The sequence below is a fragment of the Polyergus mexicanus genome, unplaced genomic scaffold (genome assembly GCF_030449975.1).
Source record: "Polyergus mexicanus isolate NDT 795.1 unplaced genomic scaffold, iyPolMexi1.0 SCAF_1, whole genome shotgun sequence".
Taxonomy (NCBI): domain Eukaryota; kingdom Metazoa; phylum Arthropoda; class Insecta; order Hymenoptera; family Formicidae; genus Polyergus; species Polyergus mexicanus.
In genome coordinates, this window is record NW_027223321.1 from 9,691,755 (window position 1) to 9,719,151 (window position 27,397).

General features: G+C 38.8%; 1 protein-coding gene across 6 annotated transcripts in view; it reads left to right on the plus strand.

Annotated features, from left to right (window-relative positions):
* Dpy (fibrillin-like protein dumpy) overlaps positions 1–27,397 on the plus strand; it is a 99,898-nt gene that overhangs the window by 60,593 nt on the left and 11,908 nt on the right. For 5 of the 6 annotated variants that reach the window (XM_070297632.1, XM_070297638.1, XM_070297646.1 and 2 more), the window contains 50 exons: positions 96–410; positions 591–902; positions 1,065–1,370; positions 1,778–2,095; positions 3,544–3,867; positions 4,322–4,630; positions 4,925–5,254; positions 5,709–6,011; positions 6,270–6,572; positions 6,791–7,108; positions 7,335–7,655; positions 7,973–8,281; positions 8,612–8,938; positions 9,038–9,346; positions 9,485–9,790; positions 9,940–10,257; positions 10,475–10,801; positions 10,875–11,189; positions 11,475–11,798; positions 11,899–12,207; positions 12,280–12,585; positions 12,659–12,973; positions 13,061–13,384; positions 13,954–14,265; positions 14,399–14,722; positions 14,835–15,140; positions 15,267–15,572; positions 15,688–16,005; positions 16,883–17,209; positions 17,317–17,637; positions 17,951–18,280; positions 18,424–18,726; positions 18,881–19,186; positions 19,271–19,591; positions 20,076–20,408; positions 20,712–21,014; positions 21,241–21,576; positions 21,929–22,228; positions 22,372–22,680; positions 22,769–23,086; positions 23,294–23,617; positions 23,692–24,003; positions 24,163–24,495; positions 24,586–24,882; positions 24,991–25,302; positions 25,383–25,700; positions 25,866–26,192; positions 26,271–26,582; positions 26,659–26,982; positions 27,074–27,379. In XM_070297632.1, coding sequence (XP_070153733.1) covers positions 96–410; positions 591–902; positions 1,065–1,370; positions 1,778–2,095; positions 3,544–3,867; positions 4,322–4,630; positions 4,925–5,254; positions 5,709–6,011; positions 6,270–6,572; positions 6,791–7,108; positions 7,335–7,655; positions 7,973–8,281; positions 8,612–8,938; positions 9,038–9,346; positions 9,485–9,790; positions 9,940–10,257; positions 10,475–10,801; positions 10,875–11,189; positions 11,475–11,798; positions 11,899–12,207; positions 12,280–12,585; positions 12,659–12,973; positions 13,061–13,384; positions 13,954–14,265; positions 14,399–14,722; positions 14,835–15,140; positions 15,267–15,572; positions 15,688–16,005; positions 16,883–17,209; positions 17,317–17,637; positions 17,951–18,280; positions 18,424–18,726; positions 18,881–19,186; positions 19,271–19,591; positions 20,076–20,408; positions 20,712–21,014; positions 21,241–21,576; positions 21,929–22,228; positions 22,372–22,680; positions 22,769–23,086; positions 23,294–23,617; positions 23,692–24,003; positions 24,163–24,495; positions 24,586–24,882; positions 24,991–25,302; positions 25,383–25,700; positions 25,866–26,192; positions 26,271–26,582; positions 26,659–26,982; positions 27,074–27,379 — 15,786 coding nt within the window. The remainder of the gene's footprint in view (positions 1–95; positions 411–590; positions 903–1,064; positions 1,371–1,777; positions 2,096–3,543; positions 3,868–4,321; positions 4,631–4,924; positions 5,255–5,708; positions 6,012–6,269; positions 6,573–6,790; positions 7,109–7,334; positions 7,656–7,972; positions 8,282–8,611; positions 8,939–9,037; positions 9,347–9,484; positions 9,791–9,939; positions 10,258–10,474; positions 10,802–10,874; positions 11,190–11,474; positions 11,799–11,898; positions 12,208–12,279; positions 12,586–12,658; positions 12,974–13,060; positions 13,385–13,953; positions 14,266–14,398; positions 14,723–14,834; positions 15,141–15,266; positions 15,573–15,687; positions 16,006–16,882; positions 17,210–17,316; positions 17,638–17,950; positions 18,281–18,423; positions 18,727–18,880; positions 19,187–19,270; positions 19,592–20,075; positions 20,409–20,711; positions 21,015–21,240; positions 21,577–21,928; positions 22,229–22,371; positions 22,681–22,768; positions 23,087–23,293; positions 23,618–23,691; positions 24,004–24,162; positions 24,496–24,585; positions 24,883–24,990; positions 25,303–25,382; positions 25,701–25,865; positions 26,193–26,270; positions 26,583–26,658; positions 26,983–27,073; positions 27,380–27,397) is intronic. The other variant, XM_070297674.1, reaches the window with a different exon arrangement.

Genomic DNA, 27,397 nt, shown 5'->3' on the forward strand with positions numbered 1-27,397 from the left:
TTATCGATACTTTTAATTAATAACAATTACACTAGTTCTGCTTTTTTTTATATATTTATAATTATGTTATTTATTTAATATTATTTTTTACATAGTTGTGCCGCTACCACCGATGGATCCTTGTTTCCCCAGTCCATGTGGACTTTATGCGGAGTGTAAAGTTGTCAACGGTCAAGCCGCATGCACCTGCTTGAAAAATTACATTGGAATACCACCCAATTGCCGCGCGGAATGCGTAGTTAATACGGATTGTCCGTTAGATCAAGCTTGCATCTCGGAAAAATGTCGCAATCCTTGCATCGGCTCTTGCGGGCAGAATGCTGATTGTCGAGTTCAAAATCATATACCGGTTTGCTTGTGTCAACCTGGTTATTCTGGCGATCCCTTCACTTTGTGCACAGTAATTAAAGGTGTGTATATTTTTATATTATATAAATTTTTAAAAATATTTATGTATGTATTATTAAAGATAATTGATATTTCCATAAAAAAATATTTAAACATAGATAACTTACGTAAAAAGAAATATATTTATATATTTATATGATTTTTCTTTACGATATATAAACATAGAGAATTAATTGTTGCAGAACAACCAAAGGTCCCGCAAGATTTGTGTAATCCTTCACCTTGTGGACCTAATGCGGCGTGCAATGAAGGTATATGCACCTGTTTGCCCAACTATTTCGGAGATGCGTATTCTTATTGTCGACCGGAATGCACAATGAATTCTGATTGTCCTCGGATCAAAACGTGTATCAATCAAAATTGCGTCGATCCTTGTCCAGGCACATGCGGTCGTGATGCACGTTGCGACGTTGTTAATCATATCCCAATGTGCAGTTGCCCACCTGGTTTTACCGGAAATCCATTCCTTTTATGCCAGCCACATATACCGGATGGTAAGTTTAGAAATACATATTTTTATGTTTTACTTATTTTTTATCATTTTTTAAAATTATATTTCAAACGCGGAAATAAGATTCGGATCAAACTCTACTCGTTTCGAATCGATTATTATTGATAAACATTGGTCATTATTATATATATATATATATTTGCAGATGTCATTAAACAGCCTTGCACACCTTCGCCTTGTGGACCAAACAGCATCTGTAAAGTTGTAAATGATCATGCTGTTTGTTCTTGCCAACCTGGTTTAATTGGCAATCCACCCGCCTGTAAACCAGAATGCATTGTCAGCGCCGACTGTCCATTGACACAGGCGTGTCTGAATAATAAATGCCAAGATCCATGCCCAGGCACATGCGGACAGAATACAAATTGTCAAGTGGTTAATCATAATCCAATATGCAGTTGCTCTGAATCTTACACAGGCGATCCTTTCACCATATGTTATCCACAACCAAGTAAGTAGTTTAAATTTCTTTTTATCACAATCTTAATATAAATATAATATTGTATCTTGTTGAGTTTATTAATTATATTTTTTTATTGAAAAATAAAAGAGCAAAAAATTACTACACATACATTTTACATGTATATACAATATATATATATATATATATATATATAAAATAACCGACATATTTATTCTAATTGCTAAATATTTTTTATTAGCTAAGAAATTTTATATTTTTAATTAATATTAGTAATGAAAATTACATTGGAAAAGAATCCACATTTTTATTGTTCGAGAATTAGTTCTTATTTTTTGACATGTACATGACAATTATTCTTTTGGATAATCATCAAATTTCGGTTGTTCTAATAATTAAATGCAAAATCGATTTTTCATTTAAATACTCGCTTGCAGAAACACCACCTGCACCGACAAACCCGTGTCTACCATCGCCCTGCGGTCCAAATGCGGACTGTCAAGTGAGGGGCGAGAGCCCCGCGTGCTCTTGTATCCAAAATTACGTCGGTTTGCCACCGAATTGTAGGCCGGAGTGTACTATCAATCCTGAGTGTCCACCGCAATTGGCGTGTTTGCAACAAAAGTGTCGCGATCCGTGCGTCGGTCTGTGCGGTCTAAACGCTCAGTGCTCGGTTGTGAATCACCATGCTGTTTGTGCGTGCATCGCCGGATACACTGGAAATCCATTCAGCGCTTGCGAACCAGTACCCGAGGGTGAGTATATGCCGTTTTATCTTTTATTCTTGTTTACAATCCTTCCCGCAAATGTCGCCGTTTGCACGTGGGCGTAGCAGGTAAGTGCTTCTGATCCTAATACGACTAACGGTAATAAAAAATCAAAACTCAAGAATTTTCTGTCAACCTAGTTATTCAATATTTTTTGTCAGTGGTTGAAGATTTAATATGTTAAATTATTAAGAGATTTCCCAATATGCTATACGTTAAATATGTTTTACAAAATATTTCGAAGAATACTTGACAAAGATTAGATAAAGCTTTAAAAATATTATTTGATATAAGTACCTCTGTCCCATTATTATTATTAAACACTTGCGTGCTTACATAGTTTTAAAAACGCATTAGATCAAAACAAATTTTAACAAGAATTATCATATAAGATGAACGCGAGAATATGCGTGCGACAGCAGCACAGTTGCAAAATTACTTAACAAGAAGATGACAATAAGTCACGTGCGTGAGGTGGTGGGGCCTATAGATATATATTAGGCTCTTAATTGCACTCATCCTTGATTAAAAGTCAATAACATAGAACGCGTGTATACGTGTCCCGAGTCCCTGCGATTAATAGGAAAAACAATGCGCGGCACGCACTCATCCCCATGCCTGAGCGTACTGACCCAAAACCTAATGCAGGACAGCAATAACGATAAATAGATAATTATGAAAAATGGTGGCGGGGCCTATCCATATGGGCTCTTGATTGCACTCATTCCTAGTAGACACTAAAAAAAGCGATAGAATATCACAATCCCTGCGATTAATTATTGAAATGTTTACCGCACGCACATTGACCTGTATCAAAGCGAATTAAAGATCCACTCACATATACGAGCACCTTGACATATGCTGTGGATCTCCCAAAAATCATGCCGCACACATCATTCCCGAGAAAATAAAAAAATGCTATTACAAAGAACGCAATTTCCTAACCAGAAAAATAATTTAACGAACTTGATACAAAAGAGTACCGCCCATGTGTAGAGCCCAAGAATCTATCCCGTCCCTAAAAAAAAATAATACAATAAGTTGCCACGGATTTTAACACAATTTTATGACCAACCATTGTGTCCCCCGCACCTTGTACATAATTAACTCGATTAATCGATGCAATTAAAAATCGAACACAATGCTGATGAAATACGTTACCTACTAAAACCGATAGATATAAAATATTTGTCGGCAATGATAACTCATATTAGAACCATGTAAAGCTATATTACGTCGCACTACCATATGAAGCTTATTGCTTATTAGGAATACGATTTAATCGAAAGAGTGAAACGTGAATATGAAAACGAGAGAAAGAGAGAGAGAGAGAAAGAAGACGAAAGCCAAAGAAATCCTTACCTCAACACCAGCTTTGAAATAGAATGCATGTTTTTATTTGAATTTAAGTGAAATTTCTTGTCTTTCTCTATCAGATACACCCCTAGATATTAGAAAACCATGCGAGCCTTCTCCTTGCGGTCTCAATGCTATCTGCCGCGAAAACAATGGCGTTGGCTCGTGCACCTGTCTGCCGGATTATCTAGGTGATCCTTACGAAGGATGCAGGCCCGAATGCACGCAAAATTCTGATTGTCCGACAAGAATGGCGTGCGTGGGCTTGAAATGCAGAGACCCTTGTCCAGGAACTTGCGGAGTGAATGCCCAATGCCAATCAATTAATCATCTGCCAATCTGTACTTGCATTCCCGGCTATTCAGGCAATCCGTTCACGCACTGTTCCCCAATAATTGAAGATTGTAAGCTTTATTTCCATATCAGATATTTCATTGTAAAAGTTTTGTTTTTTCCAAGTAGTAACCATAGAATGTTCGTGCATGATGTAAAGTTATATTGGAAACATTTAAATCAATTATGGTTTCAAACTTTAATTGAAAGAAATCTTTTATTTGTGTCTTAAATTAAATAACATAATTTTATATTAAAATTTTGCTATAATTATTTCTTATGTAAAATAAGAAATAATTTTGAATATATATTTATTATTTAATATAAGTTAGAATTTTTATTGTGATTATGGAAAGGCATTTTCTTTCTATTCATAATTTCTGATTTATATTAAATATTGTAGTAAACATTAATATCTCTAAATATAATTATTTTAATTGAAACCATATTTTACATGAATGAGATATTGATATCTAAAATAATCTATAGAAAATAATTTGTGCGTGTACACTTTTCTCCATGCAGCCTTACCAGAAACAAATCCGTGCAGTCCATCTCCTTGTGGACCAAATAGTAAGTGCCAAGATGTAAACGGCCTTGCCGTTTGCTCTTGTCTTCCGAATTTTATCAACAGTCCCCCCAACTGTCGTGCCGAATGCGTGGTAAACAGTCAATGCTCTCCGGATCTTGCTTGCGTCAATCAGAAATGTACATCGCCCTGCCCGGACCCATGTGGAATAAATACCCAGTGCAAAGTGATCAATCACAGCCCCATCTGCGTCTGCAACCTCGGTTATACCGGGGATCCTTTTTTGAGATGTTTCCCCGCCCCACGTAAGAGAACTTTGCTTTTTTCATCAGCTTCACTTATTCATATCATAAATCATCCTTAATCTTTCACAAATAACTCAACTTCAATTTGACATAATACTATAATATCATATCAATTATTACAACCTTGTTATTATATATATGTGCAAATATACTATTGCAATATATAATTATATATCACGCGATATCATGAATCATATTTTTTTTTTCATAAAGCAATTAATTCATTGCTTAGATCAAGATCTCCGGAAGAAATGGCGTGTAGTTTGTTACGCCGCTATCATTATTGGATTTCAGAACCGCTAGATTTTCCTGTAGCCACCAAAGATCCGTGTCTACCGTCCCCGTGCGGCATGTACGCGGAATGCAGAAATATTGGTGGTACAGCATCGTGCTCCTGTTTGCCGATATATAGGGGATCACCGCCAAACTGTCGCCCCGAATGTCGCGTGAATTCTGAATGTCCGATGAATCTCGCTTGCAACAACGAGAAATGCAGGGATCCTTGTTTAGGCTCTTGCGGCATCACTTCTTTGTGTACAGTGTATAATCATGTACCTGTCTGCACTTGTCCCGAAGGTTACACCGGTGATCCATTCAGTAATTGTTATCCCCGACCGATTACAAGTAAGAAGCTCCCTATATTCAAAAATGCAAAAGATTCGTCTCGAAAAAAATTCTCGCGAATTATAACGCACATTTTTTAGAATCCCTTGCATATATAAATTTGATTCTGATGGATGTTAAAAATTAAACGAAAGTTTAATTTAGTTTATTTGAATTTTTTTATTATTTGACTTTTGATTAAAAAAACTTCTCATTATTCATCAAAAATTCAAATAATTCCAATAAGGGAAATATTTTCAATATCCTTTATAGACATTATTTAGAAGTTTTTTTTTTTTTTAGATTTTTTAGATATTTTTATTTTGTTTCGATATATATCTGAATCAAACATATAAATAATATTGACTCAGTGTCTGGAATTGCACGGAGAGAAATTAACGCGCTATACTTCGTGTGATTTCGTTTCGGACTACCATGTTTTCCAAGCTCCAAATTCTTGTTTTTTTTTTTATAGCACCATCGGTAATTATCGATCCTTGCGATTTGAATCCTTGCGGTCCGAATGCACGATGCAACAATGGAATTTGCACGTGTCTGCCGGAATACCAGGGTGATCCTTATGTAGGTTGCCGTCCCGAGTGTGTCACAAATACCGATTGCGCCCTCGATCGTGCATGCATTCGCAACAAATGCATGGATCCTTGTCCGGGCACGTGTGGTCAAAATGCATTATGTTCCGTGTACAATCACGTGCCCATGTGTACTTGTCCGGCCGGGATGGCCGGCAATGCCTTTGTTCAATGTTCCACTCTCGCAGGTATAAATATTAAACAATTAACGATCAATTTATAAGTTTTAAAATTTCTATTGAAAATATTAATCATTGATGATAATCATGTAGTCAAAATTCTTTGGAGATAACATTACTATCGTAAAGTAGAAATGTTTTCGTCTCCATTAGTGTTGAAACAATTTGTCAATCATGTTACTGTTTTATTATTATCATAATTGTATTTTGCTTGCGTTACATTTTTGAGAACAGAGTGAAAAAAAATTACCACCATGTCGAATATAGATATTCCGAAGGGAAATCCTTGCTCACCCTCGCCCTGCGGACCCAACAGTATTTGCCGAGAAAATAACGGGCAACCAGTGTGCTCGTGTATTGCCGGATTCCTTGGCGTACCGCCAACATGCAGACCGGAATGCACTGTCAGTTCCGAATGTCTCTTGACAGAAGCTTGCAGTAATCAAAAGTGCATAAATCCTTGCCTCGGTGCATGTGGAATCCGAGCTACGTGTCAAGTGATCAATCACAATCCTATCTGTAGTTGTGGAGAACTTACCGGAGATCCATTCATCCAATGCACTCCACGACGTAAGAGTTTGATCTTTTTGAAAGAATCGCAAAATCTTAGTGGAAATATAATTGTTGGTATCTTGAAAATCCCAACGCGAATAAATAATATATATATTCTATTTTAAATGTTTCGCTTATATTTCAAGTTTTATAATACATATTTCGATCGAAACATTTGTAACGTCATTTATTTAGCTTCAAGCGTTTGATAACAATAATTCTCCTTTTTCTATTAGCACCCGAACCTGTTGTACAAACAAACCCCTGTGTGTCATCTCCTTGTGGAGCGAATGCCGAGTGTCGAGCGATAGGCGATACTCCCACATGCTCGTGCCTACCTGAATTCCTAGGTTCACCACCTTATTGTAGACCGGAGTGCATTAGCAACAATGAATGTCCCTCACATTTGGCATGTATGAATAAAAAATGCAGGGATCCTTGTGGAGGTTCATGCGGAACTAATGCCGAGTGTCGTGTGGTGAGCCACACACCCATGTGCGTTTGCCCTAGCGACTTCACCGGCGATCCATTTACCCACTGTACAATAAAGCCACGTAAGCATCGACTTTAAAATTTGATCTTTCCGAAAGCAAAATAACTAAAATAATATTTAAGAAAAAATTTGCTATTTAATTTTCGACTTTTAATTAATCATAAAACACAGTATTGAGACGTATTTGGATAAGTTGCAAACTTACTTTTCTTAATTATTATCAAAAAATTATTGTTGAAGATTGATTTTATTCAAAATATTCTTTTATATTTTTATACTATTTTCAGCAACAACTTTTTCATTGTCGCCTTGTAAACCGTCACCTTGTGGCTTTAACGCCATTTGTAAGGAACAGCATGGTGTCGGATCTTGCTCTTGTTTACGAGATTATATCGGCAATCCTTACGACGGATGTCGACCGGAATGTGTTGTCGACACAGATTGCATATCCATTCTTGCTTGCATACAATCGAAATGCAAAGATCCATGTCCTGGCGTTTGTGGACAATTTGCCGAGTGTCAAGTTATCAATCATCAACCCTCTTGCACATGTATTGCCGGTTACAGCGGCAATCCCTTCCACTATTGCAATATAATTCGCGATATTGGTACAAATACTTCTTTAAATATTGATATCTTAAGCTTCATTTATTTTAATTTTTTTTACATTCTTGTTATATCCAGTTCAAATTTTTTATTCCGTACATGTTGCTTGAGTAGTAAAGTTTATATAATATATCTTAATATAATTTTTGAATTACTTTTCTATTTTTGTAAATTTAATTCGTTGAAAATAAAGCATTTAACATATATGTATAAATTAGATTCTTATACTTTTATGAATAGATATTATTTTTTGAATAATTTTTTTTTAATGCGATTTAAAAAGGCTTTGAAAGATATATATGTCTATCTATCATTTTAGTTGATACTCCAAAGGATGTTTGCAATCCATCGCCATGCGGACCCAATAGCCAATGTCGTATTAATAACAATCAAGCAGTCTGTTCTTGCCTTCCGACTTTCATCGGAAGTCCACCCGCGTGTCGTCCTGAATGCGTGACAAGTTCGGATTGTTCGCTTGCACTTGCTTGCGTAAATCAAAAATGCCAAGATCCCTGTCCTGGCTCTTGCAGTAGAAATTCAAATTGCAGGGTCATAAAACATAATCCAATTTGCTCTTGCAAGAATGGCTATACCGGGGATCCATTTACCGTTTGCTTCCAAATGCCTGGTATGAACTTTAACTTTTGTTTAATGTTGTCTTTTACGATCGATACAATCTGAATTCGTTTTTCCTAAATAATCACGCTCGGATCTCGATATAATATTTATCCTTTAAATACTATGTGAAAATTATTTACATATAACTATTTAATTAATTTTCCCCAAATTGATACATGCGTAATTTGTCGATGATAAACCAAACTTTTAGCATGATGAGAAGAAATTTCTTTTGTCTTCGATTGCAATTTATAAGAATGCTGTATCGAGATATTAAAGTGTGTGTGTGTGTATATATAATACACAATTAGTTTTAATTTTAAAACTATCATAATTTCAGTGAATCCGCCCATTGTAAATGACGTTGTGAGAGATCCATGTATACCGTCGCCTTGTGGCGCATTTTCTGAATGTCGCGATATAGGAGGGATACCATCGTGTTCTTGTTTGCCAACGTACAGAGGCAGTCCTCCAAATTGCAAACCAGAATGCACGATCAATGCGGAATGTCCGGCTAATATGGCTTGCATGCGACAAAAGTGTAGAGATCCCTGTCCAGGTTTATGCGGCATAATGGCTGAATGTAGCGTCGTGAATCACGTGCCGATTTGTTCATGTTTATCCGATTATACCGGCGATCCTTTCGTCCAGTGTTCCATAAATTCATGTAAGGTTCTCTATTTTTTGAATATAAAATTTTAACTTTTTTTATTATATATAGATATGATAACGTACTCGATCTTTTTCTCATGCGACATTATTATAGTTCCTGTTCAGTTGTCTAAACCGGATCCATGCACACCTTCGCCTTGCGGATCTAATACGCAGTGTAACGGAGGAATTTGCACTTGCATAATAGAATATTTCGGCGATCCGTATAGCGGTTGTCGTCCACAATGCGTATTAAATAACGATTGCCCGAATACACAGGCATGTGTGCGAAACAAATGCGTGGATCCTTGTCCAGGCGTTTGTGGCCAAAATGCCATGTGCAATGTATACAATCATGTTCCCATGTGTACTTGTCTCGCAGGAATGATTGGAAATGCTTTTGTCTTGTGCTCTCCTGTTCCAGGTATTTTTTGAAAGAATTCTCGAAAGCAATTGCTATATCAAAATATTTAACATTTTTACCAAATCTTTATTAAAATATTCATACTTTTATCTTTTATAATTTCTACTTTAATTAAAATCTTTTCTAATCGTCTTGTAGCATCTCCCGTTAGCAATCCATGTAATCCGTCTCCATGCGGTCCGAACAGTCAATGCAGACAAAATAACATGCAGGCCGTATGTAGTTGCATAAGCGGATTTGTCGGAGCGCCTCCGACTTGCAGGCCCGAATGTGTAATCAGTTCAGATTGTCCAAAGAACGAAGCGTGTACCAATCAAAAATGTCGGGACCCTTGTCCAGGAAGTTGCGGACGCAACACAATTTGCAATGTCATTAATCATAATCCCGTTTGTGTCTGTCGTCCTGGGATGACTGGGGATCCGTTTATTAATTGCTTCCCACTTCGTAAGAGATATTCTTCAAAGACATATTTTATAGAATATTAATTTTTCAAACTGTTTTCCGCAATCTATATTTTATTTGCTTATTTTGAATACCAATATATTTCAATACGGTGTCGCACGGTATCAATAAATTAATCGTTATCTTTAAAGCTGAGGATCCATTACCCGTGCTGAATCCCTGTCAACCATCACCGTGCGGATCAAACGCGCAATGTCAAGTGATCAATGATCAACCGTCTTGCTCGTGCTTGCAAGAATTTATCGGATCACCCCCGAACTGTCGGTACGAATGCATCAGCAATAGCGAATGCTCGAATAAAATGGCCTGCATCAATCAAAAATGTCGCAACCCATGCGTCAATGCATGCGGAATCAATGCAGTTTGCAATGTTGTTAGCCACACGCCGATGTGCGCGTGTACACCTGGTTATACCGGTGATCCGTTCACCCAGTGCTCTCCCGAACAATGTAAGAGAATTAATGAATCATGATATTAAAAATTTTTTCAACTATAATTTAAAATATCAAATATCTTTACTTTTTCCATTAATTCATAGACTTTTTAAACATTGTTTAAAAAAAGATTGTTAATATTAAATTATTAAAAAATTGGAAATCATAATTCTTTATTAGCTGTTTTATACGGATAAATTTATAATCATTATTCTGCTTTCACATATTTTAGTTGATATACAGCCTAGCGTAGCCACACCGTGCACACCATCTCCGTGTGGTGCGAATGCAATATGTAGAGTTTTGCAAAACGCCGGTTCTTGCTCATGTTCGCAAGATTATGTGGGAAATCCCTATGAAGGATGCAGACCTGAATGCATACTTAATTCTGACTGTCCATCTAATCAGGCGTGCATCGGTCTAAAATGCAAAGATCCGTGTCCAGGAACGTGCGGTCAGAACGCGCAATGCTATGTGATTAATCATGCACCGACTTGCACTTGTTTCGAACAATTTACAGGAAATCCATTTATATACTGCAATTTTATCGCCGAAGCCCGTAAGAGATTACGAAAGTTTGCTTGCCACGTCTTAGAAACGATTATCTACAGCTAATATTAATTTTCTTACAGCGGCTGTATCAGATAACGTTAATCCCTGTCAACCATCTCCTTGTGGACCATATAGTCAATGTAAACCAAATAATGGCCAAGCTGTTTGCTCTTGCCTTGCAAATTATGTCGGCGCACCGCCCGGTTGTAGGCCCGAATGTACAGTTAGCACGGAATGCGCGACAAATCGCGCCTGCGATAGTAATAAGTGCATCGATCCTTGTCTAAATTCGTGTGGTCAGGGAACGACATGTAGAGTCGTAAACCATAGTCCAATATGCATGTGTAAATCCGGATTCAGCGGTGATCCATTCACGCGCTGCACATTCATACCACGTAAGCGGCGCAAATTTTTTTACAGATTATAATTTTTATTCTAGTTTATAATATTTTCATATTAGGAAAATATCTTAGTGTGCCATTTCTTAGATATAACTCTGTCTTCGCAAATATTGTTTTTCATTTTAATTTCAAGTTTTGATTATATAAAGTGGCAAAAGAGATAATATGTTTTTAAAACATTAAAATATTAATTATTCTCACTTAAAAAATACTTGTATAATTATATATTGTCTTTGAAACTTTTTTAATAGTTTTATCTCGAGATTTTTAAAATTTTAGCCATTTCATTGCCAAGTCTGCCCTCGGACTCTTGCATACCTTCTCCGTGCGGACCCAATTCGCAATGTCGCAATGTCAATGGTTATCCATCTTGTTCTTGTATGATTAATTATATTGGTACACCGCCAAACTGTCGTCCTGAATGCATCATTCCTGCCGACTGCCCGAGCAATCAGGCTTGTATTCGCGAGAAATGTCAAGATCCTTGTCCAGGTTCTTGCGGTCTGAATGCCGATTGTATCGTTCACAATCACGTTCCAATCTGCAGATGTATAGAAAGTTATACTGGCGATCCGTTTATCGGTTGTCAACGTATGCCAATCAGTAAGTTACGCTGCATTTCTCTCCTGAACTGATTGATATTTTTTTATTTATTTTTGCTATGACACACATAATTTAAATTGACAATTTTGCTATGATATAGACGACATACCAGTCCAGCAACCTGATCCGTGTAGTAAATCACCCTGTGGGCCAAATGCTCGATGCGACAACGGCATTTGTACTTGTTTACCTGAATATTTCGGCGATCCATATTTTGGATGTCGACCAGAATGCGTATTAAGTGCGGATTGTTCCATTGACAGAGCGTGCATACGAAATAAATGCATAGATCCCTGTCCAGGTACTTGTGGACAAAACAGTTTATGCAATGTGATAAATCACACACCGATGTGCAGTTGCCCCTCCGGTACCATCGGAAACGCGTTCATCTCTTGCGATGTAATAAAAGGTACAAAAAAACATCCGTTCTATATATATATATGTGCTCGAGGATACGAGCTAATGATACTTTCTCGCGTAGTACCGCTCGTGACAAGACCGTGCAGTCCAAATCCCTGCGGCCCGAACAGCATATGTCGCGAATTTAATGGACAGGCCGTTTGCACATGTGCGCCTGAATTCCTTGGATCACCACCCCTCTGTCGACCTGAGTGTACTCTCAGCTCCGATTGTCGGCCAAACGAAGCTTGCACCAATCAGAAATGCAAAGATCCTTGCCCCGGTACATGTGGCGTTGAAGCGAGATGCGTAGTTATCAACCATAATCCTGTTTGCTCGTGTCCCGAACGCTACACAGGCGATCCATTCGTCAAATGCGATGTCATAAGTAAATATAGGTCGATACGAAGCACAAATACGCCCCGGCCACTTACTAAAACAGAAACGTATTGTTACTCTAGAGCCAGTAGCGCCTGCAATAAATCCGTGTCAACCTTCGCCCTGCGGTCCGTACGCTCAGTGCCAAGTCATTAACGATCTGCCGTCCTGTTCGTGCCTGCCCGAGTACAAAGGTTCGCCTCCGTATTGCCAACCCGAATGCATCTCCAATCCCGAATGTCCTGGTCATCAGAGTTGCGTGCGGCAAAAATGCATAGATCCTTGCCCAGGTCTATGTGGAGAAAGTGCGGAATGTCATGTGGTGCAACACATACCTCATTGCATTTGTTCCTATGGTCTCACCGGTGACCCATATACACGCTGCTCGGTGATACCTCGTAAGAGAAATCTTCAGGAAACTAGTCGATCGTATATTTGTTAGCGCGACCTTGCTTAATCTTTTCTACCCTTTTACGTTGTTTTAGCATACGAACAAGAACTGAAACCAGAACCGTCTCCATGCGCAAACTTCGAATGCGGCACAAACGCAATATGTATAGAGCGAGACAACACCGCAATCTGTCAGTGTACCTCTAATTACGTTGGCAATCCATATTTAGCATGTCGACCCGAATGCGTTATTAATCCCGACTGTTCATCCAATTTGATGTGCATAAGAAACAAGTGCGTCAATCCCTGCGCTGGCGTGTGCGGCCAAAATGCTGAGTGCTCGGTTGTTAATCATCAACCAATGTGTACATGTCTCCCTGGATATACTGGAGATCCCTTTGTTTCTTGTTTCGTGGATAGTAAGTGTCAGTCTCACACAGTTCTAATTTTGTTTATCGAAAACTTTCTATGGGTATAGATTTCTTGAATATTGAAACTTTTTTATTAGTCTTCAACTTCTTCTATTACATATCTAATATGTATTAAAATTAAGAGAGAAGATGTCCTTTACACGAATTATTAATTAATTAATATTTTTTATTTCATATAAAATTTTAGCTTTATTTGCAGTATTTGTGGAAAAAAGAAAGAATTGAAAATATGAAAGAATTTCTTAAGTTTTTTAAAATATTATTTTAAATACAAAATTTAAAACTTCCAATATTATATTATAGTTTTCAAAAAAATAATATTTTGTACTTTTATACTTCTATATATCTCTACATTATATTCTTATGTGATTGATAAAATCTTGATGCGTAATTTATTTTATGAAAAGAATACGATATTTTATTATAATCACAATTAATTACTGATTATATAAATCAATAGAATTGCTTATAGAAACATTTTTTCTCTAAATTTGATATGAAAATGTATATATTTAATTTTGCTTGCATATTACATTAATCCATAAAATTTTTCCCAGAAATAATCTCAGATGAGAACGTTTGTGCCCCGTCACCCTGCGGACCCAACAGCAAATGTAAAGAAATATCTGGACAGGCAGTTTGTTCATGCCTGCCCACGTACATTGGAACTCCACCTGCGTGTAGACCCGAATGTATCGCTAGCTCAGAATGTCCGCCGCAGTTAGCATGCAAGGACTACAAATGCGTGAATCCCTGTCCAAGCCCATGCGGACTCAATACCAATTGCGTGATTGTTAATCACAGCCCTATCTGCAGCTGTATGCCCGGTTACAGCGGAGATCCGTTCACCATATGCCCATTAATTCCACGTAAGACCACATATTAAATGCATGAAGAATTTCTTAATCCATTTCTTAACCCAATCAATTATATATTTGTATTATATGTTCTTTGTGTGTTACATGACAATTATTATCAATCGTAATTCCGAATATCTTTCAGCTGTAACACCATCGATAATAGAAAAAGATCCATGCGTGCCGTCTCCGTGCGGTAGTTTTTCTCAATGCAGAAGTATCGGTGGTTCTCCCGCGTGTACTTGCTTGGAAAATTATATAGGTCAGCCGCCTAATTGCCGACCCGAGTGTATCATACACTCAGAGTGCCCAAGCGATAAAGCCTGCATCAACATGAAGTGCGTGGATCCGTGTCCCGGCTCGTGCGGCACCAATGCTCTATGTTCAGTCATTAATCATATTCCCACATGCAGATGCCCCGAAGGATACACAGGAAATACGTTTATTCTCTGCGAGATTGTAGCGACACGTAAGAAATCACGAATCATCCAATATGCTATGTGTTTTGAAACTGGCTCGAAGCACAATTCGAGTTCGATTAATCCCTTGTATTGTCAATATATGGATTGTATATTTTGCAGCGATTCCATCTCCAATCGAAAATCCCTGCGTTCCTTCACCCTGCGGTCCCAACGCGGAATGCTCGAACGGTATTTGTAATTGTATATCTGAGTTCCGAGGAGATCCATATGTAGGTTGTCGTCCGGAATGCGTCCTAAATGCCGACTGTCCTCGCGAGAGAGCGTGCATGCGTAATAAATGTCTGGACCCGTGCCCTGGAGCTTGCGCCCTTAACGCATTATGCACGGTGATCGGTCACATTCCTATGTGTAATTGTCCAGGAAATATGACTGGCAATGCATTTAGCCAATGCACGCCTTTACAAGGTACATAAAGGTCCCGTTGTAAAACGATAAAAATTGTTTTTAGATTTGATGCTGCGGAATTATACAAAGCACACTCTTTTGTGAATGATTCCCAAAAATTCAATGCCCGTTATTTTTATGTATCAGATATGCCACCCGCTAATCCATGCATTCCTTCGCCATGTGGACCAAATAGTGAATGTCGCGTTATAAACAATCAGGCGGTCTGTTCATGTGTAAGAGGATATCTAGGTAGTCCCCCGACCTGCAGACCTGAATGCATAGTCAGCACGGATTGTCCGCAGAATGAGGCTTGTAGCAATCAGAAGTGTACAAACCCTTGTCCAGGAAGTTGCGGATTAAATGCCTTGTGTCATGTAGTAAATCACAATCCGATTTGCGTTTGCCCACCTCTTCAAACGGGTGATCCTTTTATTAGATGTTATCAAGCACGTAAGTACGCTTAAATTACATCAGTGTTTACGATCAATGTAATCCCGTGGAATTTTCAAGAAAATTTTCGCTCTTTTTCTCTGTCTACTTGTAAATCAAATTTCGCAACTTTTAGCTCAAGAGCTACCGTTACCTCTCTCGCCATGTACACCAAATCCGTGCGGTCCGAATTCGCACTGCCAAGCGCGCGATGACAAATCTGAATGCACATGTTTACCCGGTTTCATCGGCAATCCGCCTAATTGCAGAGCGGAATGCGTCAGTAATAGCGAGTGCGCTAATCATTTGGCTTGCATCAATCAAAAATGTCAGGATCCGTGCGTTGGTTCCTGCGGTGCGAATGCAAATTGTCACGTTGTTAGTCATACCCCGATGTGTTCTTGCATGGACGGTTTTACCGGTGATCCATTCACGCAATGCATTTTCAGAGAACGTAAGTACCAAATCAGATTGAAATCGCCGAAATTATACCGGTTTCGATATCTGATGTATAGGGTTGGGAAAGTTACTTTATATAAGTAGCTTACCATTACTCAGAAAATAACGAGTTGTTACAATTTTCATTACTTTTACTATTACAAGACCAAGTTATATATAAAACATACACAGAAAATTTACATTTGTTAAACATTTTGCTTATATTAATATATAACAACATAATATATAAAATGATATAATTTTGATCTTGATATTGCTATCGATATAAAGTTTATAATTAATTTTGGTTTATAATAATTTTTAGAATACTAATATCTTCATAAAAACATTTATTTAAAAAAAATGCAAAAAGATTTTATTTTCTGAAGATCTCCAAATTTTGTAAGTGTTAATAAAAAAGAGTATTTTCTTAGCTTTCCTTTTAAATAGAATTCAATTTATTTAAAATCATCTTTTTACATCTTTAATTTTATCCAATTTCAAAATTTTGACGTAATATATTAATTTACAAATCAAATTTGCTTATAACAAAGTTTATAAAAATTACATGATCCAATTTAAAATAAAAGTCATCAAATTTTATCTTGAAATTGTCTATTATTTTTTTAAAAAAATTTAATGCTCTATATGTGTTTATTTATAAATCATGCTGCGTAGGTTCGAAAAACACGATAAAAAAACGATAAAAGTAACTCTTGGATTCGTTACTGGTTATTGAAAAAGATAACAAAATTACTTTTTTCGTCACAGACAAAATTTGTAACGATGTTGCACAAGCAACGCGTTACTTCCCAACCCTACTGTGATTTATATAGAGACATATTTCTCTTTTTTCATTACTAATTCCACTGCTCATTGATGTCATCTTTTAGCCACACCATTGTCGCCTGCAACGGTTGATCCATGTACTCCCTCTCCTTGCGGCTCCAATGCAATCTGCAAGGAATTCAACGGTGCCGGTTCGTGTACATGCTTACAGAACTATATCGGTAACCCGTATGAAGGATGCAGACCGGAATGCGTCCTGAATTCGGATTGTCCTGCCAATATGGCTTGTGTAAATACGAAATGTAGAGATCCGTGTCCGGGATCGTGCGGACGCAACGCATTATGCCAAGTAATCAATCACATGCCGGTGTGCAATTGTTATCCCAGATACACCGGCAACGCTTTCTTATATTGCAGCCCGATAGAAATAGGTGCGATATATTGTGAAATTGAATATACTCATTATTTCTTGCACAATTCTGTTATCAGTTAGGAGAAATATTTATTTAATCGAAAAATGTACTATACTAATTTTTAGAAGGAGACGATGCTGTTAGTAATCCTTGTCAACCATCACCTTGTGGACCTAATAGCTTGTGTCGCGTGGTGGGTGGTACGAGCGTCTGTACTTGCTTACCCACCTTCTTGAGCAGCCCACCAAATTGTCGCCCCGAGTGTACCGTTAGCGCCGAATGCGCTTTCAATCTGGCATGCATCTCGAATAAATGTAGCGATCCCTGTCGCAGTTCTAGATTGTGCGGTTCTAATGCGAGATGTGAAACGATCAATCATAATCCCATATGTTCATGCCCATCTAGTTTTACCGGCGATCCATTCATTGCCTGCTTCGAAATGCCACGTAAGGAATCGTTTATCATTAAATCAATTTTTAAGAAATCGAGAAATTATTTTTTTTTAATTCTGACTCAAGTATATTGTCTCAAAAAATTTGTTCTAGCTTTGTGCGTTTTTTGTCTCAAGATATAAAACGCCTTTTAGATATATAATGTCTTTCGGTATTGCAAATATTATTAATTCTTTTCTCTTCTATTAAATTAACTTATTATTCACTTATTTATTGTTCCAATCAAAAGAATCACGTTGAAATTTTATTGAAGGCACTAGAAAGCTTGCGAATAAAAATCTTAACAAACACATTTTTATCTCCATAGCTAAAGATGAAGAACCTCGTCCATTTGTGAATCCTTGCGCACTTTCACCCTGCGGACCTTTCTCGGAATGCCGTGACATTCACGGTCAAGCATCGTGCGCTTGTTTATCGACATATATAGGAACACCACCCAATTGCAGGCCTGAATGTACAATTAATTCAGAATGCCCGACTAATCAGGCATGCATACAGAGAAAGTGTCGAAATCCTTGCGATGGAGTGTGCGGTATAGAAGCAACTTGTAACGTTTATCATCACACACCCGTATGTTCTTGTCTCACTGGATTTACCGGGGATCCATTCGTAGTGTGTAGACAAATTCCCGAGGAAGGTAAGATTTAATCTGTTATAAAATATTTAGACTATCGAGACATGTATTATAAAATTAAACAAATTTGATAATTGAAAAAATATTACACATTTAAAATTACTTGGCTTCATCGCAAATTGAATACTAAAATTCATGTTTCTTAGATACAACACTCGCACCAACAGATCCGTGCTTAAATTGTGGCCCAAATACGCAATGCTTTAACGGCGTGTGTTCTTGCCTTCCCGAGTATCAAAAAGATCCATACTTTGGATGTCGTCCAGAATGTATTCTGAATTCCGATTGTCCGAGTGACAGAGCTTGCATCAAGAACAAGTGTCGAAATCCGTGCGATCTTGGAATCTGTGGTCTCAATGCCTTGTGCTCGGTCGGAAATCACATACCAGTTTGCACTTGCGCGCCGAAAATGTCCGGCAACGCCTTTATAATGTGCTCCCCGATAGAAGGTATCCATTCGAGTGATCAATATCGAAACGTGTCGATCGTTTCGAATGATCGATATTAGCTTTGTAATTGAATTGTTCTCTCTCTCTCTCTCTCTCTCTCTCTCTCTCTCTCTCTCTTTCTCTTTTAATCGTTCTCTTCTTAATATTTGCATAGAATCGATAACGAAAGATCCGTGCAATCCGACACCGTGTGGACCGAACAGTCAGTGTCGAAAGGTAAAGGAACAAGCTGTCTGTTCTTGTCTTCCTGGATATTTGGACGCACCACCCAATTGTCGAGCTGAGTGTATTATCAGTTCTGATTGTCCCGCCAACATGGCCTGTAATAATCGGAAATGCATAAATCCCTGCCCCGGAACATGCGGCATTAGAGCGCAATGTATAGTTGTCAATCACAATCCGATTTGTTCTTGTCCCTTCGAATTGACCGGTGATCCTTTCACTCAGTGCATCCCGAGACGTGAGTAATTTAAAGGAGTACAATGTACTCGCCAATCGTTGAATGATATTTAGGGAAACATTGAATTCTTTATTTTTCCAACAGCAACAGAATCACCATTACCGGTTAATCCTTGCGTTCCTTCTCCGTGTGGAATTAACAGTAAGTGCGAAGTTATTATAAACAACGCACATTTATGCTCCTGTTTGCCAGAATTCATTGGTAGTCCGCCGAACTGTAGGCCAGAATGCATTAGTAATAGCGAGTGTTCCACGCACTTGGCGTGTATCAATCAGAAATGTCGCGATCCATGTCCAGGCTCTTGCGGTATTAATTCTGATTGTCGAGTGATAAGCCATACACCTATGTGCATTTGCCTTGCCGGATTCGAAGGAGATCCATTCGTGCTATGTAATCCCAAACAAAGTAAGTGCAAGTCGTGTATTCGTGTCCAGAATGATTTAGAATCACAGGATGCGATTCCAATGACAGATATTCCATAACAAACTTTTAATTAACATTAAGTAAATGGCAATTGCTTTAAACTCTCTTATTAAAAGGTAAAGTAAAATTAATCGAGAAAGAAGATATATACTATTATTATTTATTTTTATACTATTATTTACATATTTGTATATATTGTAATTTCTATATAATTTATATATTGTATTTATGCGCACAATTGATCGTTATTTTATTATGTATGCTATTTATATTTTTAAAATTTTTGATGTGCCAAAATTATACTTTGTTATGTGACAATTATTATTTTCTTAAGTTTGTCTTTTAATATCTGTGATTGAAAATGTATTCGGTGAAATATTCTGAAATATTTGATATATTGATTTACCGCAATCATCGATCAATGTTGTTTTAAGAGCATATCTGAATATACCTGAAATTTTTATAGGCGATGTCGTAAATGCCGTAAAACCAACACCTTGTATTCCGTCACCGTGCGGTTTCAATGCGATATGTCGCGAATTAAACGGTGTTGGTTCTTGCACATGTCTATCGGATTATATAGGCAATCCATACGAAGGCTGTCGTCCCGAATGTACAATAAATTCCGATTGTACCGCAGATCGTGCATGTATCGGATCGAAGTGTCAAAATCCTTGTCCAGGTTTTTGTGGGTACAATGCAATTTGTCAAGTAGTGAATCATGTGCCATTATGCACGTGTCAACCTGGATATAGCGGCAATCCGTTTATCTCCTGTAACAGACTTGTACAAGATACGAGTAAGTAATTTAGAGATTTGCGCAGGAGATTTCCAGTTTGATATAATCTGATAATTTTAGTTTGTGAAGAATTTATTAAATTATTTTACTTCCAAAACTTAATCTTATAATAATCTTACAATTAATTATAATGCAATAGCATCTGTACAAGATAAATTGCACAAATAATTAATAATAAGTAAATTATTTATAAATTACACAATAATTTTTTAAATAATTTTCTACAATCATGGCGCTAAATCTCTTTGGTAAATCGGAATTATCATGTAATGTGAAATCTAATTTACAAAATCTTTCTTTTAGCGGTAGAACGTAATCCGTGCAGCAATTCTCCCTGTGGGCTTAACAGTCAGTGTCGTGAATTAAACGATCAAGCAATATGCTCTTGTTTAGATACGTTTGTCGGATCCCCGCCACATTGTCGCGCGGAATGCACTGTTAGCTCCGATTGTCCTGTAAACCGTGCATGCAAAAATCGCAAATGCGTTGATCCATGTCCCGGTATTTGTGGCATCAACGCGAGATGCGAAGTGATAAATCATAGTCCGATTTGTAGTTGTAATCAAGGTTTTTCTGGCGATCCCTTCGTAACGTGCTTCCAAATGCGTAAGTACACCTATAAAATACGAATTGTTTGTTTAAAATTTAAAGCATCGTCTCGTACCATATTTGATTTAGAGAACTTTTTTAAAATAAAACCTTTTTTCTCGTGTTCGATTCTCTTTTAACAGAACAAAATGTCGCGCGTTCTTCAAAATAAGCAATGCTTTAATTAAAGAACGTAACACGCAGATTTTTGGGCGCAAATGTAATAGAAATTATTCGTTCACAGAAATAGACAATGATACACCTATGACGCCACAAAATCCGTGTGTTCCATCTCCCTGTGGTCCATTCGCTACTTGTCGTAAGAGCGGCTACGCAAACGTGCCGACGTGCACATGCTTGGAAAATTACATCGGTAGTCCTCCGAACTGTCGGCCAGAATGTACCATAGATTCTGAATGCAATAGCGATAGAGCATGCTTGAGACAAAAATGTCGAGATCCATGCCCAGGTTCTTGCGGTATCGGAGCGCAATGTCTCGTGATTAATCACATGGCTGTCTGTCTTTGTCCGAAGGGTTACACCGGAGATGCGTTTGCTAATTGCTTTCCAGAACCTCCTCGTAAGCTTTTATCCTTATGACGTTATTTTATAATATATCACCCATACAATTGAAAAGAGAAAAATAAAGAAATAAATACATGTTTTTTGATACATTTCTATGATTGAGCATTGATAAAAATAAATCGCGAATTACGTCAATTGTATAAATATTCTAATAAATCTTGATAAGACAGAATATATTATAATATTTCTATCTCGCGTGACGGTGATCGATTATAGGATAATAGATGTTTCAATGAGATGTTTTAAAACAAAACTTGCAACATCATATTTTATGCGCTTAGCATTCTTAAAGACAGAATATCAAAACAGAAAGCATATTTGTTCAAGACGCGTAATGATATTTGCAGCTGTACCACAAGATCCTTGTAATCCATCCCCATGCGGAGCCAATGCGATGTGTCTTGACGGTCCATGTGTCTGTCTGCCCGAACATTATGGTGATCCTTATACCGCATGTCGACCCGAATGTGTGCAAAATCCAGATTGCCCGTTAGACAAAGCCTGCGTTCGTAACAAGTGCTTTGACCCATGTACGGGAGTTTGTGGACAAAATGCAAAGTGTACAGTGATAAATCACACCCCGATGTGCGCTTGTCTGGACGGAATGTCTGGCAATGCGTTTGCGGCGTGTTATCCAGTCGTTCAAGGTAAATCCATCGATAATTGAATGTTTTTATGTCGGAGATAAGTATTGACTCTTAATTTTTTGGTCAAAATCTTATATCCGTCGCAAAAGATTTAATCTGCCGAGAAACATCTTTCAACAATTTCGGCAATAACGCTGTTGCAGATCCCACCATCATCGAGAATCCGTGTAATCCGTCGCCCTGCGGTCCGAACAGTCGATGTCAGAGTTTTAATAATCAAGCAGTATGTACGTGTATATCCGGATTCATAGGAAATCCGCCTGCTTGCCGTCCCGAATGCGTAGTGAATACTGATTGCGCGTTAAACGAAGCTTGCATCAATACAAAATGCGGCAATCCTTGTCTCGGTGCATGTGGTATTTCCGCTCGTTGCCAAGTATTGAATCACAATCCAATTTGCAGCTGTCCTCCCGTATTTACCGGTGATCCGTTCGTACGTTGCATACCAAGACGTAGGTTTTTTTTTATTTTCAAAAATCTTCATGCATACATACATTCTTGTCAACGACTAGTAGTAACAAACTGTATTTTGTCTTAAAGCGGAGGATGTACCAAAACCGATAAATCCGTGCCAACCTTCGCCCTGTGGTCCTAATGCTCAGTGTCAAGTCGTCAACGACTCACCGTCATGCTCTTGCATGCCCGAGTTCGTTGGAATACCACCAAGTTGTAGACCGGAATGCATCAGTAACAGCGAATGTCCGAGTAAAATGGCATGTATCAATCGCAAATGCAGAAATCCATGCCCTGGATCTTGTCATTCCTTAGCGACTTGCTATGTCATTAATCACGTGCCGATTTGCACGTGTCCTGCCGGTTATACAGGCGATCCATTCGTTCAATGCGCAGCCATGCCCAGTAAGTAGCTTTGTAGCTTTGACTTTCTTTTTAAGTATCCTTTTTCTACAAACAATGCTGCTCAAATTATAATAAAATTCTTGTTATTGTTATATTTTGATTTGTTTTTTTAATTAACAAGAATTTCATTATACTCGCGCGCGCGAGGATGTGTTTATAACCAGAAATTGATTGTTACGGATAGGATTAAGCGTTATATTTTTTTAGGCATACTATCGGCACCGAATCAACCTTGCCAACCATCCCCTTGTGGAACAAACGCCGTATGTAGAGAACAAAACGGGGTTGGTTCTTGTACATGCTTGCCTGAATACGTTGGAAATCCTTATCAAGGATGTCGTCCCGAATGTACCATTTCTTCGGATTGTCCCGCGCATTTAGCTTGCATCGGATCTAAATGTCAGAATCCATGTCCCGGTTCGTGCGGCGTCAATACCAATTGCCAAGTTGTCAACAATATCCCTGTTTGCACTTGCATTCCAGGCTACACTGGCAATCCGTATACAAATTGCATTTATCAGACTCTCGACAGTAAGTAAAAACGCGCGATATTATAGAGCATATAATGTGATTGATACTTTAAACGTAACATTATGTTATTATAGTTTCTGATGAAAAACGTGATCCGTGCAAACCTTCCCCTTGCGGCCCCAATAGTCAATGTACCATTAATAATGATCAAGCCGTCTGCTCCTGTTTGCGAGAATTTATCGGAACTCCGCCGAATTGCAGACCGGAGTGTTTAGTAAATTCAGAATGTGGATCGAACCGAGCATGCGTGAATCAAAAATGTGTAGATCCGTGTATCGATACCTGTGGCCGCGACGCTCAGTGTAAGGTCATACATCACAGTCCAATTTGTGTGTGCGCAAACGCCTTCACGGGCGATCCCTTCATCTATTGTTTTGCAATGCCAAGTATGTTTTACACAGAATACAATATATATTTTTTCTTATAAAATTTAGAAACAGCTAACAAAAAAAATTAATTCCATCAATTTTAGTTTTAATTGCATCCGACTTTTGCGTATTTTTGGACGAAAAAAATATCAATATATTCTCTGTACTTTTCTATAGTTCCAAAACCAGAAGATCAATACCCGAAGGATCCATGCTTGCCGTCACCTTGCGGACCCAACTCCCTATGTAGAGCTATTGGTGATGCACCGGCATGCAGTTGCATGCAGAATTATATTGGTGTTCCACCCAACTGTCGACCCGAGTGTTCGATAAATTCGGATTGTCCCGCCGATACAGCTTGTATTAGAGGAAAATGTAGAGATCCTTGTCCAGGCTCGTGCGGCCTCTTGGCACGCTGTTCGGTGATCAATCATACACCGTCTTGCGTGTGTCTCGAAGGATACACCGGCGATCCCTTCGTCAGTTGCAATATTTTGCCTCAGATATCTCGTAAGAATTCTGTTTTACATGACATTATTACCATAGGCAAATTAATGAGCATTTCAAATCGCCGCAATCCAATTTATATACACATTTCAGTACCGTCCCCAGACCGATGTAACCCATCACCATGCGGTCAAAATGCTCGATGCAATGATGGAGTCTGCACATGCATATCTGAATATTTCGGGGATCCGTATGCCGGCTGTCGACCGGAATGCGTCATTAATACCGATTGTTCCCGCGACAAGGCATGCATCCTCTACAAGTGTCGCGATCCGTGCGTCGGAACATGCGGCTTTAACGCGGAATGCAATGTCATTAATCATTTGCCCATGTGCAGTTGCCCGAGAAATATGACCGGTAATGCATTTATCTCATGCACGGCTCTTCAAGGTACGTATACCCCAAACGCGCGTGCGATATTTTATAACTCGCCATTTTTTAGCCTGTCAATTCGTGAATATCTCCCGACACGAATATGCAATAATTGTTTTTAAATAGATTCAATCATTGTGGAACATCAACCGTGCAATCCATCCCCATGCGGTCCGAACAGTCACTGTCGTGTATCGAACGGTCAGGCAATCTGTGCGTGCATAGCCGGATTTAAAGGAGTCCCGCCGTCCTGCAGACCGGAATGTCTCATAAGCGCCGATTGCGCTCGTAATAAAGCTTGCAGTAATCAAAAGTGCATCGATCCGTGTCTCGGTGCGTGCGGATTAATGGCGCAATGTACCGTCGTGAATCACAACCCTATATGTAGCTGCCCGCCATTGTACACGGGAGATCCGTTCGTCCAATGTATACCGCAATGTAAGAATTTTACCAGGAGATTTATGTCATTACGTTACATAATATTGAAATGAACCGGTAATTTCTTGTATAAATTGCAGTGGAAGAACCAAAGCCAACGGTAGATCCCTGTCAACCCTCACCTTGCGGTTCGAACGCGATATGCCAAATTCTTAATGACGCCCCATCATGTTCGTGCCTACCCCAGTTCATTGGAATTCCGCCTAGGTGCAGACCAGAATGTATCAGTAACAGCGAATGTCCTAGTCAACAGGCTTGCATTAATCAGAAATGCCGTGATCCTTGTCCGGGATCGTGCGGCAGAAACGCGGAATGTAGAACCGTCAGTCACACCCCGATGTGCATTTGCGCCAATGATTTTACCGGCGATCCATTCATCCAATGTAATCCCCGACCGAGTAAGTTTCGAAGAAATGTAACAAATATCGTGAGAAGTGCATTTCATAATTTTTATGTGCGATATTATTTTTTATTCATAGAAAATTCCACGATGGAAATGTTGAATATATGTAATAATCGCGTTTGGTATTATTGGTAAAATAATTTACGGCTCTTTATTTTAGTTGATACACCGCTTGTTCCACTAAATCCTTGCCAACCGTCACCGTGTGGTGCAAACGCAATGTGTCGCGAGATTTTCGATTCGGTGTCCTGCATTTGTTTGCCCGATTTCTACGGAAATCCATACGAGGGTTGTAGACCCGAGTGCGTAATCAACTCCGACTGTACATCCAATCGAGCTTGTATAAGAAACAAGTGTCAGAATCCGTGCCCGGGAACGTGCGGTGTCAATGCAATTTGCGAAGTTATCAATCATATACCGACGTGCAGTTGTCGGTCAAGATTCACTGGAGATCCGTTCAGATACTGCGGACCCATGCAAGATACTTGTAAGTGTATAATATCGATCACATTTACCTTCACCCTTATTTACGATATTATCACACCGCGTGATTGATCTCGCACAGCTCCGGCATCGATAGACGATCCTTGCAACCCATCGCCATGCGGTCCAAACAGCCAATGTCTTAATGTAAATGGAAAAGCTAGTTGTTCGTGCCTGTCGACTTACCAAGGAACTCCTCCCGCCTGCAAAGCAGAGTGTGTTGTTAGTACGGAATGTCCCATGAATCGTGCGTGCATCAATCGGAAATGCGTCGATCCGTGTCCCGGTGTGTGCGGCGTCAACGCTAAATGCGACGTCTTGTCTCACAGTCCGTTTTGCAGCTGTGGATCCGATCAGGTCGGAGATCCCTTCGTCAAGTGTTTCGACATGCCCCGTAAGTCTTCGGAACTGTCGCGTTGATAAAACGTGTTTTGTGTGCAAAAGTCCTGTGTTATTTTATCTTCTTTCAGTGACACCTACGCCATCGATACAAGTTAATCCTTGCGTCCCATCGCCCTGCGGTCCGTTTTCCACATGTCAAGACAGGGGAGGCTATCCGTCTTGCACGTGCATGCCTAATTACATCGGATCGCCACCTTATTGTCGTACCGAATGTTCTATTAATTCTGATTGCACCGGCATTAAAGCTTGTATCAGAGAGAAATGCAAAGACCCTTGTCCCGGATCTTGTGGCGTTAATGCCTTGTGTACCGTGATCAATCATATTCCAGCTTGCACATGTCCTGACGAGTACACGGGCGATCCCTTCCGCAATTGTTACCTGGCACCCATGCGTAAGAGTTTTCACTAAATTATATTGTTTGCGTCATTATTTGTATAATTTAAAACAATTATTGTTATATACATTTGCGTCTCCCGATACAGATATTCCACCAGTAGCAGCAGATCCGTGTAATCCGTCACCATGTGGACTCAATGCCGAGTGCCGTAATGGCATCTGCAATTGTATATCCGAATATCGTGGCAATCCATATCTAGAGTGTCGACCGGAATGTGTGCAAAATTCCGACTGTCCACACAATAAAGCTTGCGCGAATAATAAGTGCATAAATCCCTGCAATGGAATTTGCGGCCAGAATGCGGAATGCGCGGTCGTTAATCATATAGCCACATGTAGTTGCATCCAGGATTACGAAGGTGACCCGTTCACGCTCTGTAAGCGTGTACAAAGTGAGTGTCCTAATCTTT